General features: G+C 47.9%; 1 protein-coding gene across 1 annotated transcript; it reads left to right on the top strand.

Moving 5' to 3' along the window:
- Window positions 1–3,956: 3,956 nt before the first annotated feature.
- On the top strand, window positions 3,957–20,934 carry LOC115160545 (lanC-like protein 3). The gene is given in 7 exon segments (XM_029710710.1): window positions 3,957–3,985; window positions 4,794–5,280; window positions 5,462–5,585; window positions 13,976–14,173; window positions 15,466–15,561; window positions 15,564–15,672; window positions 20,516–20,934. Coding segments are annotated over 7 exon segments (1,182 nt in total). The 3' UTR covers window positions 20,655–20,934.
- Window positions 20,935–21,507: the final 573 nt, after the last annotated feature.

The raw sequence follows: 21,507 nt of genomic DNA, 5'->3' as shown, positions 1-21,507 counted from the left end.
CAGGCTGTGCTGACAAAATGAAGCTTTTAATGGGCAGCTACTTACTTCAACCCTTACATCATCATCCCCTAATGAGTATATTAGATCTATGTGTGGCCCGCATACCTGAAGGCTGCCCTAACCCATATCAGTGGAGATACTGCATGCCAACCTCGGTAGTCCCCAGTGTTCCTCCCAAGGATTGGAATATCTCTATTGCTTCTGTCTGGTTGTTTGATATTTATTGAGCACCACAATCAACTCATAGCCAAAGGAGGGTCTGTAATAATTAATTACATCATGAATTATCCAACACCCTGAAGAGTCCACCTGCAACTTTGCATGAATATTTGTTCAGAATTCACAGCATTCAAGGATAAAGTTGACATCAGCAGTTGATGTTAGCATTCCAAGGGTACAACTTTGCTCTCAGGAAATTAAGCTGTTAGTTTATATATGTTTATATATGTACATGTAAAATGGAATATATGTACATAGTTTCATATTTCTACCTCATCACTAGTAGCAGCAGTAGTAGTATGATTATTACAGTGTCTCGTATTATTAGGGTCTAGTATGAGAAACAGACGCCTCACAAGTCCTCAACTGGCAGCTTCATTAAATAGTACACGCAAAACACCAGTCTCAACATCAACAGTGAAGAGGCGACTCCGGGATGCTGGCCTTCTAGGCAGAATTCCTCTTTCCAGTGTCTGTGTTCTTTTGCCCATCTTAATCTTTTCTTTTTATTGGCCAGTCTGAGATATGGCTTTTCTTTGCAACTCTGTCTAGAAGGCCAGCATCCCCAGGGGCCTCTTCACTGTTGACATTGAGACTGGTGTTTTGCATGTACTATTTAATGAAGCTGCCAGTTGAGGACTTGTGAGGTGTTTGTTTCTCAAACTAGACACTCTAATGTACTTGTCCTCTTGTTCAGTTGTGCACCGGGGCCTCCCGCTCCTCTTTCTATTCTGGTTAAAGCCAGTTTGCGCTGTTCTGTGAAGGGAGTAGTACACAGCGTTGTACGAGATCTTCAGTTTCTTGGCAATTTCTCACATGGAATATCCTTCATTTCTCAGAACAAGAATAGACTGATGAGTTTCAAAATAAAGTTATTTGTTTCTGGCCATTTTGAGCCTGTAATTGAAACCACAAATGCTGCTGCTCCAGATACTCAACTAGTCTAAAGAAGGAGAGTTTTATTGCTTCTTTAATCAGGACAACAGTTTTCAGCTGTGTTAACATAATTGCTAAAGGGTTTTCTAATGATCAATTAGCCTTTCAAAATGTAAACTTGGATTAGATAACTCATCATGCCATTGGAACACAGGAGTGATGGTTGCTGTGATGGTTGCTGATAATGGGCCTCTGTACGCCTTTATTTCTGTATTTCTGATCAATTTGATGTTATTTTAATGGACAATTCTTTTTAGCTTTTCTTTCAAAACAAGGACATTTCTAAGTGACCCCAAACTTTTGAACGGTCGTGTATCTCTTGTCCCCCTGTTTTAGGTTGGTATAAAATGCTACCATCTGGCTCGTCACATGCATTGTAGTCCACAGGCAGCTCCTGACGACTTATCCTGAATTTAATTCCGCTGCTCTATCGACCGCTACATACGTTCAGTCTGAATTTGCAAGTTGTTTGTGTGACTTCAAAATGAGGGGTGTTGTATAAAACAAATGATTGGATAATGTCTAGCAAATCTGACCAATCAGAGTATCAAAGTTGACAAAAGTCATCATGTAGGCTGGCTCTGGCCCAACACATCGGTTTCTGAGGCCAATCAGAACAATCAGAATGTGTTCCTATTCTAGAAATCATAGGAGAGGGAGGCAAATCTAGAGTAATCGTGGAGAAGAAACCTCAGTTTGGCCGTAGCGATGTGGATGGGTAGCCAGGCTTATACAGCTTATCAAAGAGCCTGATAAAGTGAGTCTACCCAGATGCTGGTAAATGTCACACTGCAGATGATAACCTTTTTTACATGTTGTAATTGTATTTCATGTAAGCAATGTTTTGTATTGCTTACATGATTAGAGAAAACATTTGAAAACAGTACAACTCAAAGGGGAGCAGTGTGACAGTGAGTCTTGTTTTGTTGCTGGTGATTGTGGCTTGACATTTTTGGGGTTGGGGCGAAGAGGTGACCATTAGGGGGTGACCAGTTTAGCCACTTCATTGCTCTCAGTCACGACTCCTTAGAAACTGTAAAATAAAAACACGTGAACCGAATGACATTCATCCACTCCATAACAGCACACTAATGGTTTCCCCACGGAGAGTGTTATCCACTGATTGAAGGAGGCACAATAGCCCCTCATACTTGATAAATAGATCTCCAAAGGTCCTCATCATTGCTCGGTACCTCGGACTAAAAGCAGCAGATGATGTCTCATGCCGTGCACCACTTCAGAGAGAGCACACTAGTATCTCACTAAAATAGGTGCAATTTTCACAACTAGGCTGTGTTGGAATATCCAGTACAGTCATGTGTACCAGTCTATTTTGTAGTATACTTTGGTGTGAAATAGTCTAATATGCTGCAAAGTCCATATTTTATACCTTAACTGGTCGAATATAGGAATATTCTAAAAACTTTAGGTCACAATCTCAAAACATTTAGGATCCAGCATCCCAGAACATCCTCCTATACCCAGCAGGGTATAAACATATTATAGGAGTAGACATGGCACAAAGCATCTGTGCCTGTCCATGGTTCTGCATTGGCTCTCCCGCATGCCACAGAACTGTGTTAGCCTGCTGAAAAAACACCTAGATATTAGAACTGGATTAATCAATCACATTATCTGGTTCTAACATTTAGTAGTTTGATATTACAGGAGTAAAATCGATTGTCTGTTTTTTCAGAGTGCTCTGTGATATCTGATTACCACTGAGATCTTGCTCAAGCATTGCCAGGCTGGAAGTTAGTATTATTAATTTTAGATAAGGAAAGGGCACAGGTTTCAGAGCATTGATGGCATTTTATTTTTCTAACTCAATCACAAATGACATTCAGCCTCTCTCCCTGTCTTCACTTCAATGAAAGGGGACAGAATTGACATCATAGTTCAGATTATTATCTGGATTTCCCAGGCAACCAACTCTCCCCTCTATCGCATAGAGAACTGATTATTTGTGTCTAAAATGAACTCCTCTCTATTGTTCAGTTCATTTGTCTGAAATAGACTGTGGATATCCCAGAGAGAAATCAGTTATTTCTAAAAGCCATAGTTTGAATGACTCATTCAAGACCCCTTATGCAATTACCACCTCCCATAGGGTTAGAACCGCAGCAGGAAACAATTAACACCTCCCATAGGGTTAGAACCAGCAGGAAACAATTACCACCTCCCATAGGGTTAGAACCGCAGCAGGAAACAATTACTACCTCCCATAGGGTTAGAACCAGCAGGAAACAATTACCACCTCCCATAGGGTTAGAACCGCAGGAGGAAACAATTACCACCTCCCATAGGGTTAGAACCGCAGCAGGAAACAATTACCACCTCCCATAGGGTTAGAACCACAGCAGGAAACAATTACCACCTCCCATAGGGTTAGAACCACAGCAGGAAACAATTACCACCTCCCATAGGGTTAGAACCGCAGGAGGAAACAATTACCATCTCCCATAGGGTTAGAACCGCAGGAGGAAACAATTACCACCTCCCATAGGGTTAGAACCGCAGGAGGAAACAATTACCACCTCCCATAGGGTTAGAACCGCAGCAGGAAACAATTACCACCTCCCATAGGGTTAGAACCACAGCAGGAAACAATTACCATCTCCCATAGGGTTAGAACCGCAGCAGGAAACAATAGGAATAAAAGTCATCTAAGACATTTCATTTGAATAATAAATAATCTATTAAAAGCACTTTCCTGAACGTTGTGAACTCTCTGAACTATATTACCATTATTGATATAATGTTGTCTTTGTGCCGCTCATTGTGCCGCTCATTGTGCCGCAATGAGTTTTAGCACCACGGACAGCAACTGGTCCGACGGTCGAGCCGGAACCGCGAGAACATCTGTGCATTCCGCCTTCATCCTCTCCCGTTTGAAAAATATTTCTCAACGGGGGGCTTCGGCCAGCTAAGGCACTCTTGCTTTGATCTGCAACGCAAAAAAACGTGACTACCGTCTGTTTATGGACATCGTGCATCATATATAGCTGAGTCCTGCCTACTCGCATTGCATTCAGTGATCAGAGGGGAATAGAATGTTCCCATAGGCCTTTTTGGTCTATAGGCCTACTAACTATGTCCAACTTTGTTTGGTTTTAAACTAAATGAAAAAAAGTATACTTTACATTTGTCGTTCATTGCATGATAAACAACCCGTGTGTAAACTTGTGCATATACCACCATCTACTGGTAACACGTCTGTACTTGGAAGGCATGTAGACTATGAGATAAGACTTTGACTGATTGCTGGTCTGTGATTTTTCTGATCAAAAGTGGTTGGAATAATTTGCTTTAATCGATTGATTAACAAAAATAATTGTCTTCAAACACTAGGCACATGTGATGTTGGAATAATAATAACACATCGGCATTGATTGAGGGGGATAGAGAATGCGGTGTTGAGAATACAAGTCCCATAAATCTTAGGTAGTTTATGGTTGGTAGAATAAGACATTTCCGGGTTCCATGAAGACGCCCGATCATCACCAATATTAGGCTACTAGACATGTTATCCAAGGCTTTTAACAGTCAGTGGTAGGCTATTGGCCAGTGCATTGCTTCTTTCCATTGGTGATGGAAAACACCTGTTGCTTTGCCAACCGTTTCGCCAACTACTAAAGTGCGTTTCTCGTAGGTCAAGGCGTTGAATCGGTGGTACCCACGGTTAATGCCTTTATAGAGAAGATTCTAAACAAGGTGCCACTCGGATCTACCGAATGCGATGGTGGGCTATACGACGGTCCCGCTGGGGTGGCATACATGCTGTACCATGTCTCCGAATGTGCTTTGTTTTCCAACCACAGGGATACTTCTCTCAAAATCTCAAAGCAGATCATTGACGTGTCTGTGGGGTACGTGGATGGGGAGAAGGACACAAACATGCAGGCCTCCTTTCTCCTCGGCGGGGCGGGCATCTATGCCGTCGCCGCGATGGTGTATAAAGTCCTGGGCTTGGCGGACTTCGTCAAGCCGCTTACCAAATTTCGGAACCTGTGGAAGATATGCTCACCCATCAATTTCTTGGAGTGCGGCTCTGACGAGCTGTTCGTGGGGCGGGCAGTGTACCTGTGCGCTGCCCTGGTGCAGAAACAGAAACTGGGGATAGAGGTGAGAGCCTGAGGGAACAGGGAAACTACCAATTACTAAAATCAAAGAATGATTAGGCCTACTGAACAGGAGAAATATGACCTGATACAATAATGTATCTCTACTGGCTCTCTTGGCTCCATATTCCCTGATCTCAAACATTACTTTAATGAAATAACACTTCTCAAATCTAATTTCACAGATTCTTAGCAAGGATCAGATCCAGGCCATTTGCCAGGCTATCATAGAGTCTGGTAAACAGTATGCCACGAGGAAGAGAAAACCCTTTCCTCTCATGTACTCCTACTATGGGACTGAGTATTTGGGTAAGTAGGCCTACATGGTTGAGTGGCAGGAGGCGGGATGCTAATGAGTTTATATTGTCATGAGGGCCTTAAATGACCTCTTTGTCATTTGTGTGACCCCTTCGCTCTTATCTGAAAGGACTAGATAGGTGAAAGCCCAGTAGCAGCCACAGTACCCAGACCCAGACCCACCGCCTCAACAGAACACAGTACCCAGACCCACCGCCTTAACAGAACACAGTACCCAGACCCAGACCCACCGCCTCAACAGAACACAGTACCCAGACCCACCACCTCAACAGAACACAGTACCCAGACCCACCGCCTCAACAGAACACAGTACCCAGACCCACCGCCTCAACAGAGCACAGCACCCAGACCCACTGTCAACAGAACACAGTACCCAGACCCACCGCCTCAACAGAACATCAGTACCCAGACCCACCGCCTCAACGGAACACAGTACCCAGAACCACCACCTCAACGGAACACAGTACCCAGAACCACCGCCTCAACAGAACATCAGTACCCAGACCCACCGCCTCAACGGAACACAGTACCCAGAACCACCGCCTCAACAGAACACAGTACCCAGACCCACCGCCTCAACAGAACACAGCACCCAGAACCAGTGCCTCAACAGAACACAGCACCCAGAACCACCGCCTCAACAGAACACAGTACCCAGACCCATCGACCTCAACAGAACACAGTACCCAGACCCACCGCCTCAACGGAACACAGTACCCAGAACCACTGCCTCAACGGAACACAGTACCCAGACCCACCGCCTCAACAGAACACAGTACCCAGAACCACTGCCTCAACAGAACACAGTACCCAGACCCACCGCCTCAACAGAGCACAGCACCCAGACCCACTGTCAACAGAACACAGTACCCAGAACCACTGTCAACAGAACACAGTACCCAGAACCACCGCCTCAACAGAACATCAGTACCCAGACCCACCGCCTCAACAGAACATCAGTACCCAGACCCACCGCCTCAACAGAACACAGTACCCAGACCCACCACCTAAACAGAACACAGTACCCAGACCCACCGCCTCAACAGAACACAGCACCCAGACCCACCGCCTCAACAGAACACAGTACCCAGACCCACCGCCTCAACAGAACACAGCACCCAGACCCACCGCCTCAACAGAACACAGTACCCAGACCCACCGCCTCAACAGAACACAGTACCCAGACCCACCGCCTCAACAGAACACAGTACCCAGTCCCACTGCCTCAACAGAACACAGTACCCAGACCCACCGCCTCAACAGAACACAGTACCCAGACCCACCGCCTCAACAGAACACAGTACCCAGTCCCACCGCCTCAACAGAACACAGTACCCAGACCCACCGCCTCAACAGAACACAGCACCCAGACCCACCGCCTCAACAGAACACAGTACCCAGACCCACCGCCTCAACAGAACACAGTACCCAGAACCACTGCCTCAACAGAACACAGTACCCAGACCCACCGCCTCAACAGAGCACAGCACCCAGACCCACTGTCAACAGAACACAGTACCCAGAACTACTGTCAACAGAACACAGTACCCAGAACCACCGCCTCAACAGAACATCAGTACCCAGACCCCACCGCCTCAACAGAACATCAGTACCCAGACCCACCGCCTCAACAGAACATCAGCACCCAGACCCACCGCCTCAACAGAACACAGTACCCAGACCCACCGCCTTAACAGAACACAGTACCCAGACCCAGACCCACCGCCTCAACAGAACACAGTACCCAGACCCACCACCTCAACAGAACACAGTACCCAGACCCACCGCCTCAACAGAACACAGCACCCAGACCCACCGCCTCAACAGAACACATTACCCAGACCCACCGCCTCAACAGAACACAGCACCCAGACCCACCGCCTCAACAGAACACAGTACCCAGACCCACCGCCTCAACAGAACACAGTACCCAGTCCCACTGCCTCAACAGAACACAGTACCCAGACCCACCGCCTCAACAGAACACAGTACCCAGACCCACTGCGAACAGAACACAGTACCCAGAACCACTGTCAACAGAACAGAGTACCCAGAACCACCGCATCAACAGAACACAGTACCCAGACCCACCGCCTCAACAGAGCACAGTACCCAGACCCACCGCCTCAACAGAACACAGTACCTAGACACACCGCCTCAACAGAACACAGTACCCAGACCCACCGCCTCAACAGAACACAGTACCCAGACCCACCGCCTCAACAGAGCACAGCACCCAGACCCACTGTCAACAGAACACAGTACCCAGAACCACTGTCAACAGAACACAGTACCCAGAACCACCGCCTCAACAGAACATCAGTACCCAGAACCACCGCCTCAACGGAACACAGTACCCAGAACCACCGCCTCAACAGAACACAGTACCCAGACCCACCGCCGCAACAGAACACAGCACCCAGAACCACTGCCTCAACAGAACACAGCACCCAGAACCACCGCCTCAACAGAACACAGTACCCAGACCCATCGACCTCAACAGAACACAGTACCCAGACCCACCGCCTCAACGGAACACAGTACCCAGAACCACTGCCTCAACGGAACACAGTACCCAGACCCACCGCCTCAACAGAGCACAGCACCCAGACCCACTGTCAACAGAACACAATACCCAGAACCACTGTCAACAGAACACAGTACCCAGAACCACCGCCTCAACAGAACATCAGTACCCAGACCCACCGCCTCAACAGAACATCAGTACCCAGACCCACCGCCTCAACGGAACATCAGTACCCAGACCCACCGCCTCAACGGAACATCAGTACCCAGACCCACCGCCTCAACGGAACACAGTACCCAGAACCACCACCTCAATGGAACACAGTACCCAGAACCACCGCCTCAACAGAACACAGCACCCAGACCCACCGCCTCAACAGAACACAGAACACAGTACCCAGAACCACTGCCTCAACAGAACACAGCACCCAGACCCACCGCCTCAACAGAACACAGTACCCAGAACCACTGCCTCAACAGAACACAGTACCCAGACCCACCGCCTCAACAGAACACAGTACCCAGACCCACCGCCTCAACAGAACACAGTACCCAGAACCACTGCCTCAACAGAACACAGTACCCAGAACCACTGCCTCAACAGAACACAGTACCCAGACCCACCGCCTCAACAGTACACAGCACCCAGACCCACCGCCTCAACAGAACACAGTACCCAGACCCACCGCCTCAACAGAACACAGTACCCCAGAACCACTGCCTCAACAGAACACAGTACCCAGAACCACTGCCTCAACAGAACATCAGTACCCAGACCCACCGCCTCAACAGAACACAGTACCCAGACCCAGACCCACCGCCTCAACAGAACATCAGTACCCAGACCCACCGCCTCAACAGAACACAGTACCCAGACCCACCGCCTCAACAGAACACAGTACCCAGACCCACCGCCTCAACAGAACACAGCACCCAGACCCACCGCCTCAACAGAACACAGCACCCAGAACCACTGCCTCAACAGAACACAGTACCCAGACCCACCGCCTCAACAGAACACAGTACCCAGACCCACCGCCTCAACAGAACACAGTACCCAGACCCACCGCCTCAACAGAACACAGCACCCAGACCCACCGCCTCAACAGAACACAGTACCCAGACCCACCGCCTCAACAGAACACAGTACCCAGAACCACTGCCTCAACAGAACACAGTACCCAGACCCACCGCCTCAACAGAGCACAGCACCCAGACCCACTGTCAACAGAACACAGTACCCAGAACTACTGTCAACAGAACACAGTACCCAGAACCACCGCCTCAACAGAACATCAGTACCCAGACCCACCGCCTCAACAGAACATCAGTACCCAGACCCACCGCCTCAACAGAACATCAGCACCCAGACCCACCGCCTCAACAGAACACAGTACCCAGACCCACCGCCTTAACAGAACACAGTACCCAGACCCAGACCCACCGCCTCAACAGAACACAGTACCCAGACCCACCACCTCAACAGAACACAGTACCCAGACCCACCGCCTCAACAGAACACAGCACCCAGACCCACCGCCTCAACAGAACACATTACCCAGACCCACCGCCTCAACAGAACACAGCACCCAGACCCACCGCCTCAACAGAACACAGTACCCAGACCCACCGCCTCAACAGAACACAGTACCCAGTCCCACTGCCTCAACAGAACACAGTACCCAGACCCACCGCCTCAACAGAACACAGTACCCAGACCCACTGCGAACAGAACACAGTACCCAGAACCACTGTCAACAGAACAGAGTACCCAGAACCACCGCATCAACAGAACACAGTACCCAGACCCACCGCCTCAACAGAGCACAGTACCCAGACCCACCGCCTCAACAGAACACAGTACCTAGACACACCGCCTCAACAGAACACAGTACCCAGACCCACCGCCTCAACAGAACACAGTACCCAGACCCACCGCCTCAACAGAGCACAGCACCCAGACCCACTGTCAACAGAACACAGTACCCAGAACCACTGTCAACAGAACACAGTACCCAGAACCACCGCCTCAACAGAACATCAGTACCCAGAACCACCGCCTCAACGGAACACAGTACCCAGAACCACCGCCTCAACAGAACACAGTACCCAGACCCACCGCCGCAACAGAACACAGCACCCAGAACCACTGCCTCAACAGAACACAGCACCCAGAACCACCGCCTCAACAGAACACAGTACCCAGACCCATCGACCTCAACAGAACACAGTACCCAGACCCACCGCCTCAACGGAACACAGTACCCAGAACCACTGCCTCAACGGAACACAGTACCCAGACCCACCGCCTCAACAGAGCACAGCACCCAGACCCACTGTCAACAGAACACAATACCCAGAACCACTGTCAACAGAACACAGTACCCAGAACCACCGCCTCAACAGAACATCAGTACCCAGACCCACCGCCTCAACAGAACATCAGTACCCAGACCCACCGCCTCAACGGAACATCAGTACCCAGACCCACCGCCTCAACGGAACATCAGTACCCAGACCCACCGCCTCAACGGAACACAGTACCCAGAACCACCACCTCAATGGAACACAGTACCCAGAACCACCGCCTCAACAGAACACAGCACCCAGACCCACCGCCTCAACAGAACACAGAACACAGTACCCAGAACCACTGCCTCAACAGAACACAGCACCCAGACCCACCGCCTCAACAGAACACAGTACCCAGAACCACTGCCTCAACAGAACACAGTACCCAGACCCACCGCCTCAACAGAACACAGTACCCAGACCCACCGCCTCAACAGAACACAGTACCCAGAACCACTGCCTCAACAGAACACAGTACCCAGAACCACTGCCTCAACAGAACACAGTACCCAGACCCACCGCCTCAACAGTACACAGCACCCAGACCCACCGCCTCAACAGAACACAGTACCCAGACCCACCGCCTCAACAGAACACAGTACCCCAGAACCACTGCCTCAACAGAACACAGTACCCAGAACCACTGCCTCAACAGAACATCAGTACCCAGACCCACCGCCTCAACAGAACACAGTACCCAGACCCAGACCCACCGCCTCAACAGAACATCAGTACCCAGACCCACCGCCTCAACAGAACACAGTACCCAGACCCACCGCCTCAACAGAACACAGTACCCAGACCCACCGCCTCAACAGAACACAGCACCCAGACCCACCGCCTCAACAGAACACAGCACCCAGAACCACTGCCTCAACAGAACACAGTACCCAGACCCACCGCCTCAACAGAACACAGTACCCAGACCCACCGCCTCAACAGAACACAGTACCCAGAACCACTGCCTCAACAGAACACAGTACCCAGAACCACTGCCTCAACAGAACACAGTACCCAGACCCACCGCCTCAACAGAACACAGTACCCAGAACCACCGCCTCAACAGAACACAGTACCCAGACCCACCGCCTCAACAGAACACAGTACCCAGAACCACTGCCTAAACAGAACACAGCACCCAGACCCACCGCCTCAACGGAACACAGTACCCAGAACCACTTCCTCAACAGAACACAGTACCCAGAACCACTGCCTCAACAGAACACAGAACACAGTACCCAGAACCACTGCCTAAACAGAACACAGTACCCAGACCCACCGCCTCAACAGAACACAGTACCCAGAACCACTGCCTAAACAGAACACAGCACCCAGACCCACCGCCTCAACAGAACACAGTACCCAGAACCACCGCCTCAACAGAGCACAGCACCCAGACCCACTGCCTCAACAGAACACAGTACCCAGACCCACCGCCTCAACAGAACACAGTACCCAGAACCACTGCCTAAACAGAACATCAGTACCCAGACCCACCGCCTCAACGGAACACAGTACCCAGAACCACTGCCTAAACAGAACACAGCACCCAGACCCACCGCCTCAACAGAACACAGTACCCAGAACCACTGCCTAAACAGAACACAGCACCCAGACCCACCGCCTCAACGGAACACAGTACCCAGAACCACTTCCTCAACAGAACACAGTACCCAGAACCACTGCCTGAACAGAACACAGAACACAGTACCCAGAACCACTGCCTAAACAGAACACAGTACCCAGACCCACCGCCTCAACAGAACACAGTACCCAGAACCACTGCCTAAACAGAACACAGCACCCAGACCCACCGCCTCAACAGAACACAGTACCCAGAACCACCGCCTCAACAGAGCACAGCACCCAGACCCACTGCCTCAACAGAACACAGTACCCAGACCCACCGCCTCAACAGAACACAGTACCCAGAACCACTGCCTAAACAGAACATCAGTACCCAGACCCACCGCCTCAACGGAACACAGTACCCAGAACCACTGCCTAAACAGAACACAGCACCCAGACCCACCGCCTCAACAGAACACAGCACCCAGACCCACCGCCTCAACAGAACACAGTACCCAGACCCACCGCCTCAACAGAACACAGTACCCAGAACCACTGCCTCAACAGAACACAGAACACAGTACCCAGAACCACCGCCTCAACAGAACACAACATCCAGACCCAGACCCACCGCATCAACAGAACACAGTACCCAGACCCACCGCCTCAACAGAACACAGCACCCAGACCCACCGCCTCAACAGAACACAGTACCCAGACCCACCGCCTCAACAGAACACAGTACCCAGACCCACCGCCTTAACAGAACACAGTACCCAGACCCACCGCCTCAACAGAACACAGTACCCAGACCCACCGCATCAACAGAACTCAGTACCCAGACCCACCGCCTCAACAGAACACAGTACCCAGACCCACCGCCTCAACAGAACACAGTACCCAGAACCACTGCCTCAACAGAACACAGAACACAGTACCCAGAACCACCGCCTCAACAGAACACAGTACCCAGACCCACCGCCTCAACAGAACACAGCACCCAGACCCACCGCCTCAACAGAACACAGTACCCAGACCCACCGCCTTAACAGAACACAGTACCCAGAACCACCGCCTTAACAGAACACAGCACCCAGAACCACTGCCTCAACAGAACACATTACCCAGACCCACCGCCTCAACAGAACACAGTACCCAGACCCACCGCCTCAACAGAACACGGCACCCAGAAACACCGCCTCAACAGAACACAGTACCCAGACCCACCGCCTCAACAGAACACAGCACCCAGACCCACCGCCTCAACAGAACACAGTACCCAGACCCACCGCCTCAACAGAACACAGTACCCAGAACCACTGCCTCAACACGAACACAGTACCCAGACCCACCGCCTCAACAGAGCACAGCACCCAGACCCACTGTCAACAGAACACAGTACCCAGAACCACTGTCAACAGAACACAGTACCCAGAACCACCGCCTCAACAGAACATCAGTACCCAGACCCACCGCCTCAACAGAACATCAGTACCCAGACCCACCGCCTCAACAGAACATCAGCACCCAGACCCACCGCCTCAACAGAACACAGTACCCAGACCCACCGCCTCAACAGAACACAGTACCCAGACCCACCGCCTTAACAGAACACAGTACCCAGACCCACCGCCTCAACAGAACACAGTACCCAGACCCACCGTCTCAACAGAACACAGTACCCAGACCCACCGCATCAACAGAACTCAGTACCCAGACCCACCGCCTCAACAGAACACAGTACCCAGACCTGGACCTACCACCTTAATAGAACACACGTGTTCCATGTGTCCAGCATTTGACTGCAAGAGTCACATGGAATCAGAGAGGCTGTCTTTTTGAATGGATGCTGGCTATTGAATCGTGCTTTATGTTGGTATGTGCTGCTTGTGTATGTGTGGTGTGTGTGTGTGCACCTGTGTTTCTCTCCTCAGGTGCGGCCCATGGCCTGTCGTCGGTGCTGCAGATGCTGCTGTGTTACCAGGAGGTACTGAGTGGAGGTGACAGGGATCTGGTCTGGCAGAGTGTGGACTTCCTCATGAACAAGGAGCAGAACTGTAACTGGCTGGCCGAGCTGGGAGCCATGACAGAGAGGGAGAATGAGCTGGTGCACTGGTGCCATGAAGCCCCACGTACACTTTCAATCTGGCTCTTAAAACCTGTTATGGCTAGGGGTTCCGCCTCGACAATATCCGGTGAAATGGCAGAGCGCGAAATAAAAAATAAATCATTTGAAATATTTAACTTTCATACATTCACAAGTGCAATACACCAAATTAAAGCTTAACATCTAGTTAATCCAACCACAGTGTCCGATTTCAAAAAGGCTTTACGGCGAAAGCATACCTTGTCATTATGTTAGGTCAGCGCCTAGTCACAAAAAAACATACAGCCATTTTCCAGCCAAAGAGAGGAGTCACAAAAAGCAGAAATAGAGATAAAATGAATCACTAAACTTTGATGATCTTCATCAGATGGCAGTCATAGGACTTCATGTTACGCAATACATGTATGTTTTGTTTGATAAAGTTCATATTTATATCCAAAAATCTCAGTTTACATATGTTGAATAATGTTTTGCCTACAAAACATCCGGTGATTTTGCAGAGAGCCACATCAATATACAGAAATACTCATCATAAACGTTGATGAAAGATACAAGTGTTATGCATAGAATTAAAGATAAACTTCTCCTTAATGCAACCGCTGTGTCAGATTTCAAAAAGCTTTACGGCGAAAGCACACCTTGCAATAATCTGAGTACAGCGCTCAGCCACTAAAACAAGCCATTCAGATACCCTCCATGTTGTGGAGTCAACAAATGTCAGAAATAGCATTATAAATATTCACTTACCTTTGAGGATCTTCATCGGAATGCACTCCCAGGAATCCCAGTTCCACAATAAATGTTATTTTTGTTTCAATAAAGTCCATATTTATGTCCAAATACCTCCTTTTTGTTTGTGCATTCAGTTCACTAATCCAAATGTACAATACACGAGCACTAAGTTCAGACAAAAAGTCAAAAAAGTTCCATTACAGTTCATAGAAACATGTCAAACGATGTATAGAATCAATCTTTAGGATGTTTTTATCATAAATCTTCAATAATATTCCAACCAGACAATTCCTGGTTGGATTTTTATCAGGTTTTCGCCTGCCATATGAGTTCTGTTATACTCACAGACATCATTCAAACAGTTTTAGAAACTCCAGATATACATATATAATATGCATATCTTAGCTTCTGGGCCTGAGTAGCAGGCAGTTTACTCTGGGCACGCTTTCATCCGAACATGAAAATACTGCCCCCTATCCCAAACAGGCTAATTGATTGATGTACTGATTTAGATAATATAGATACGATAAGAGGCAAGTGGCTTCCCAGGTTTCCAATGTAATTGATGCTCATGCCTCTTCCCAGGTGTAGCCTACCTCTTTGCCAAAGCCTACCTGATAAATAGGAAGCCCCAGTACCTGGACACATGCATCCGCAGTGGGGAGCAGGTGTGGCAGAAGGGCTGCTGAAGAAAGGTCCAGGGATCTGCCATGGGGTGGCAGGCAGCGCCGACGTCTTCATGTTACTGTATCGCCTCACAGGGAACTTCAAATACATCTACCGTGCTCAGAGGCATGGAGGCTCAGTTGGACAAATCACTGCTGTTCTCTGTTTCCCTCTCTCTCTTTCTCTGTCTCCTGTACTCTTCAAATCAAATCAAATGTATTTATATAGCCCTTCTTACATCAGCTGATATCTCAAAGTGCTGTACAGAAACCCAGCCTAAAACCCCAAACAGCAAGCAATGCAGGTGTAGAAGCACGGTGGCTAGGAAAAACTCCCTAGAAAGGCCAAAACCTAGGAAGAAACCTAGAGAGGAACCAGGCTATGAGGGGTGGCCAGTCCTCTTCTGGCTGTGCCGGGTGGAGATTATAACAGAACATGGCCAAGATGTTCAAATGTTCATAAATGACCGGCATGGTCAAATAATAATAATCACAGTAGTTGTCGAGGGCGCAACAGGTCAGCACCTCAAGAGTAAATGCCAGTTGGCTTTTCATAGCCGATCATTGAGAGTATCTCTACCGCTCCTGCTGTCTCTAGAGAGTTGAAAACAGCAGGTCTGGGACAGGTAGCACGTCCGGTGAACAGGTCAGGGTTTCATATCCGCAGGCAGAACAGTTGAAACTGGAGCAGCAGCACGGCCAGGTGGACTGGGGACAGCAAGGTGTCATCATGCCAGGTAGTCCTGAGGCATGGTCCTAGGGCTCAGGTCCTCCGAGAGAGAGAAAGAAATAAAGAGAGAAAGAGAGAATTAGAGAGAGCATACTTAAATTCACACAGGACACCGGATAAGACAGGAGAAATACTCCAGATATAACAGACTGACCCTAGCCCCGCGACACATAAACTACTGCAGCATAAATACTGGAGGCTGAGACAGGAGGGGTCAGGACACACTGTGGCCCCATCTGATGATTCCCCCGGACAGGGCCAAACAGGCAGGATATAACCCCACCCACTTTGCCAAAGCACAGCCCCCACACCACGAGAGGGATTTCTTCAACCACCAACTTACCATCCTGAGACAAGGCCGAGTATAGCCCACAAAGATCTCCGCCACGGCACAACCCAAGGGGGGGCGCCAACCCAGACAGGAAGACCACGTCAGTGACTCAACCGACTCAAGTGACGCACCCCTCCTAGGAACGGCATGGAAGAACACCAATAAGCCAGTGACTCAGCCCCTGTAATAGGGTTAGAGGCAGAGAATCCCAGTGGAGAGAGGGGAACCGGCCAGGCAGAGACAGGAAGGGCGGTTCGTTGCTCCAGAGCCTTTCCATTCACCTTCACACTCCTGGACCAGACTACACTCAATCATAGGACCTACTGAAGAGATGAGTCTTCAGTAAAGACTTAAAGGTTGAGACCGAGTCTGCGTCTCTCACATGGGTAGGCAGACCATTCCATAAAAATGGAGCTCTATAGGAGAAAGCCCTGCCTCCAGCTGTTTGCTTAGAAATTCTAGGGACAATTAGGAGGCCTGCGTCTTGTGACCGTGCATACGTGTAGGTATGTACGGCAGGACCAAATCGGAAAGATAGGTAGGAGCAAGCCCATGTAATGCTTTGTAGGTTAGCAGTTAAACCTTGAAATCAGCCCTTGCCTTAACAGGAAGCCAGTGTAGGGAGGCTAGCACTGGAGTAATATGATCAAATTTTTTGGTTCTTGTCAGGATTCTAGCAGCCGTATTTAGCACTAACTGAAGTTTATTTAGTGCTTTATCCGGGTAGCCGGAAAGTAGAGCATTGCAGTAGTCCAACCTATAAGTAACAAAAGCATGGATTAATTTTTCTGCATCATTTTTGGACAGAAAGTTTCTGATTTTTGCAATGTTACAGAGATGGAAATAAGCTGTCCTTGAAACAGTCTTGATATGTTCTTCAAAAGAGAGATCAGGGTCCAGAGTAACGACAAGGTCCTTCACAGTTTTATTTGAGACGACTGTACAACCATCGAGATTAATTGTTAGATTCAACAGAAGATCTCTTTGTTTCTTGGGACCTAGGACAAGCATCTCTGTTTTGTCCGAGTTTAAAAGTAGAACGTTTGTAGCCATCCACTTCCTTATGTCTGAAACACAGGCTTCTAGCGAGGGCAATTTTGGGGCTTCACCATGTTTAATTGAAATGTACAGCTGTGTGTCATCCGCATAGCAGGGAACATTTAACATTATGTTTTCGAATGACATCCCCAAGAGGTAAAATATATAGTGAAAACAATAGTGGTCCTAAAATGGAACCTTGAGGAACACCGAAATTTACAGTTGATTTGTCAGAGGACAAACCATTCACAGACAAACTGATATCTTTCCGACATATAAGATCTAAACCAGTCCAGAACTTGTCCGTGTAGACCAATTTGGGTTTCCAATCTCTCCAAAAGAATGTGGTGATCGATAGTATCAAAAGCAGAACTAAGATCTAGGAGCACGAAGACAGATGCAGAGCCTCGGTCTGATGCCATTAAAAGGTCATTTACCACCTTCACAAGTGCAGTCTCAGTGCTATGATGGGGTCTTAAACCAGACTGAAGTGTTTCGTATACATTGTTTGTCTTCAGGAAGGCAGTGAGTTGCTGTGCAAGAGGAATGGAAGATTCGATATAGGCCGATAGTTTTTTATATTTTCTGGGTTAAGATTTGGCTTTTTCAAGAGAGGCTTTATTACTGCCACTTTTAGTGAGTTTGGTACACATCCGGTGGATAGAGAGCCGTTTATTATGTTCAACATAGGAGGGCCAAGCACAGTAAGCAGCTCTTTCAGTAGTTTAGTTGGAATAGGGTCCAGTATGCAGCTTGAAGGTTTAGAGGCCATGATTATTTTCATCATTGTGTCAAGAGATATAGTACTAAAACACTTTAGTGTCTCCCTTGATCCTAGGTCCTGGCAGAGTTGTGCAGACTCAGGACAACGGAGCTTTGGAGGAATACGCAGATTTAAAGAGGAGTCCGTAATTTGCTTTCTAATGATCATGATCTTTTCCTCAAAGAAGTTCATGAATTTATCACTGCTGAAGTGAAAGCCATTCGCTCTTGGGGAATGCTGCTTTTTAGTTAGCTTTGCAACAGTTTCAAAAATAAATTTCGGATTGTTCTTATTTTCCTCAATTAAGTTGGAAAAATAGGATGATCGAGCAGCAGTAAGGGCTCTTTGATACCGCACGGTACTGTCTTCCCAAGCTAGTCGGAAGACTTCCAGTTTGGTGTGGCGCCATTTCCGTTCCAATTTTCTGGAAACTTGCTTCAGAGCTCGTGTATTTTCTGTATACCAGGGAGCTAGTTTCTTATGACAAATGGTTTTAGTTTTTAGGGGTGCAACTGCATCTAGGGTATTGCGCAAGGTTAAATTGAGTTCATCAGTTAGGTGGTTAACTGATTTTTGTCCTCTGATGTCTTTGGGTAGGCAGATGGAGTCTGGAAGGGCATCAAGGAATCTTTGGGTTGTCTGAGAATTTATAGCACGACTTTTGATGCTCCTTGGTTGGGGTCTGAGAAGATTATTTATTGCGATTGCAAACGTAATAAAATGGTGGTCCGATAGTCCAGGATTATGAGGAAAAACATTAAGATCCACAACATTTATTCCACGGGACAAAACTAGGTCCAGAGTATGACTGTGGCAGTGAGTAGGTCCAGAGACATGTTGGACAAAACCCACTGAGTCGATGATGGCTCCGAAAGCCTTTTGGAGTGGGTCTGTGAACTTTTCCATGTGAATATTAAAGTCACCAAAAATGTGAATATTATCTGCTATGACTACAATGTCCGATAGGAATTCAGGGAACTCAGTGAGGAACACTGTATATGGCCCAGGAGGCCTGTAAACAGTAGCTATAAAAAGTGATTGAGTAGGCTGCATAGATTTCATGACTAGAAGCTCAATAGACGAAAACGTCATTGTTTTGTTTTTGTAAATTGAAATTTGCTATCGTAAATGTTAGCAACACCTCCGCCTTTGCGGGATGCACGGGGATATGGTCACTAGTGTAACCAGGAGGTGAGGCCTCATTTAACACAGTAAATTCATCAGGCTTAAGCCATGTTTCAGTCAGGCCAATCACATCAAGATTATGATCAGTAATTAGTTAATTGACTATAACTGCCTTTGAAGTGAGGGATCTAACATTAAGTAGCCCTATTTTGAGATGTGAGGTATCACGATCTCTTTCAATAATGGTAGGAATGGAGGAGGTCTTTATTCGAGTAAGATTGCTAAGGCAAACACCGCCATGTTTAGTATTGCCCAACCTAGGTCGAGGCACAGACACGGTCTCAATGGGGATAGCTGAGCTGACTACACTGACTGTGCTAGTGGCAGACTCCACTAAGCTGGCAGCCTGGCCTGCACCCTATTTCATTGTGGGGCTAGGGGAGGTAGAGCCCTGTCTATGTTCGTAGATAAGATGAGAGTACCCCTCCAGCTTCTAATATCTCCTTTCTTCGTTTATCTCCCCTTATCTCACCCTTGATCAAAGTCCATAGCTTCAAGTGGCTTCCTCTCCTTGGTCTGCACTGATCTGAAAACACAGGCTGGGTTAAAGCAACGTAGTGGATTCCTTGCAGCGTTGTGCTTTCACCTGACATGCTCTTTCACATCAGCGCATATGTGGCGATAGGACATGAGAAGAGGAAGCAACTTTTGACTATTGAGATGCAACCCCCTGTCCTGCCCCACCCTCACCAAAGATACTGTATATAATGACGAGATGGTTTTGTCTCCACCCTAACAATGGGAGTCGTTGTCCCAAAGGTGGGAAGACAGGCGATATGCTTATCAGTCTGCTTATTAAGCCCAATGAGTCCATAGAAACACATTGAATAACATTGCGTGGACAGAGGTTGACGGTAGTGGACCCATCAAGCTTCGCCTCTTCCGCTCTGCCCTGACCCAAGTCTCCTCTTTTCTCCCCACAGGTTTGCAGAGTTCCTGTTTACGGAAGAGTTCACCAGTGTTTATAGTCTGTTTGAGGGCCTGTCTGGAACCGTTTGCTTCCTGGTTGACCTCCTTCAGCCCGACCAATCAGAGTTCCCACTCTTCAGTGTGTTTGTGTGATTAAGGCTACGGTTGAACAATGCATCCTTCCTTCCTAACATTACAAGGATGGCTCACCACAGAATGAAAACTTGAACTGGTTATGTGATCACTGATTGTTCTTTTATTATTGTGAAGTGTTTATGTGATTCTTAGATGAAATGTGTTGTTAATATCTGAGGGTGTCGCTATCAATGTGGGACATTTCTCCCAGAACAACTATGCTCTGCTGACTTTGACGTTCTGCTTGATTTCCTGTCAGGTAAAAATATGAAGGCCTCATTTCAAATCAAATCAAATGTTATTGGTCACATACACATGGTTAGCAGATGTTAATGCGAGTGTAGCGAAATGCTTGTGCTTCTAGTTCCAACAGTGCAGTAATATCTAACAAGTAATCTAACAAATTCACAACAACTACCTTATACACACAAATGTAAAGGGATGAATAAGAATATGTACATATAAATATATGGATTAGCAATGGCCGTGTGGCATAGGCAAGATGCAGTAAATGGTATAGAATACAGTATATACAGTTGAAGTGGGAAATTTACATACACCTTAGCCAAATACATTTAAACTCAGTTTTTCACAATTCCTGACATTAAATCCTAGTAAAAAATCCCTGTCTTAGGTCAGTTAGAATCCCCACTTTATTTTAAGAATGTGAAATGTCAGAATAATAGTAGAGAGAATTATTTATTTCAGCTTCCATTTCTTTCAACACATTCCCAGTGGGTCAGAAGTTTACATACACTCAATAAGTATTTGGTAGCATTGCCTTTAAATTGTTTAACTTGGGTCAAACGTTTTGGGTAGCCTTCCACAAGCTGGGTGAATTTTGGTCCATTCCTCCTGACAGAGCTGGTGT

This window comes from Salmo trutta, chromosome 24 (genome assembly GCF_901001165.1).
Source record: "Salmo trutta chromosome 24, fSalTru1.1, whole genome shotgun sequence".
In the NCBI taxonomy this organism is placed as follows: domain Eukaryota; kingdom Metazoa; phylum Chordata; class Actinopteri; order Salmoniformes; family Salmonidae; genus Salmo; species Salmo trutta.
This window is presented reverse-complemented; position numbering and strand designations above follow the sequence as displayed.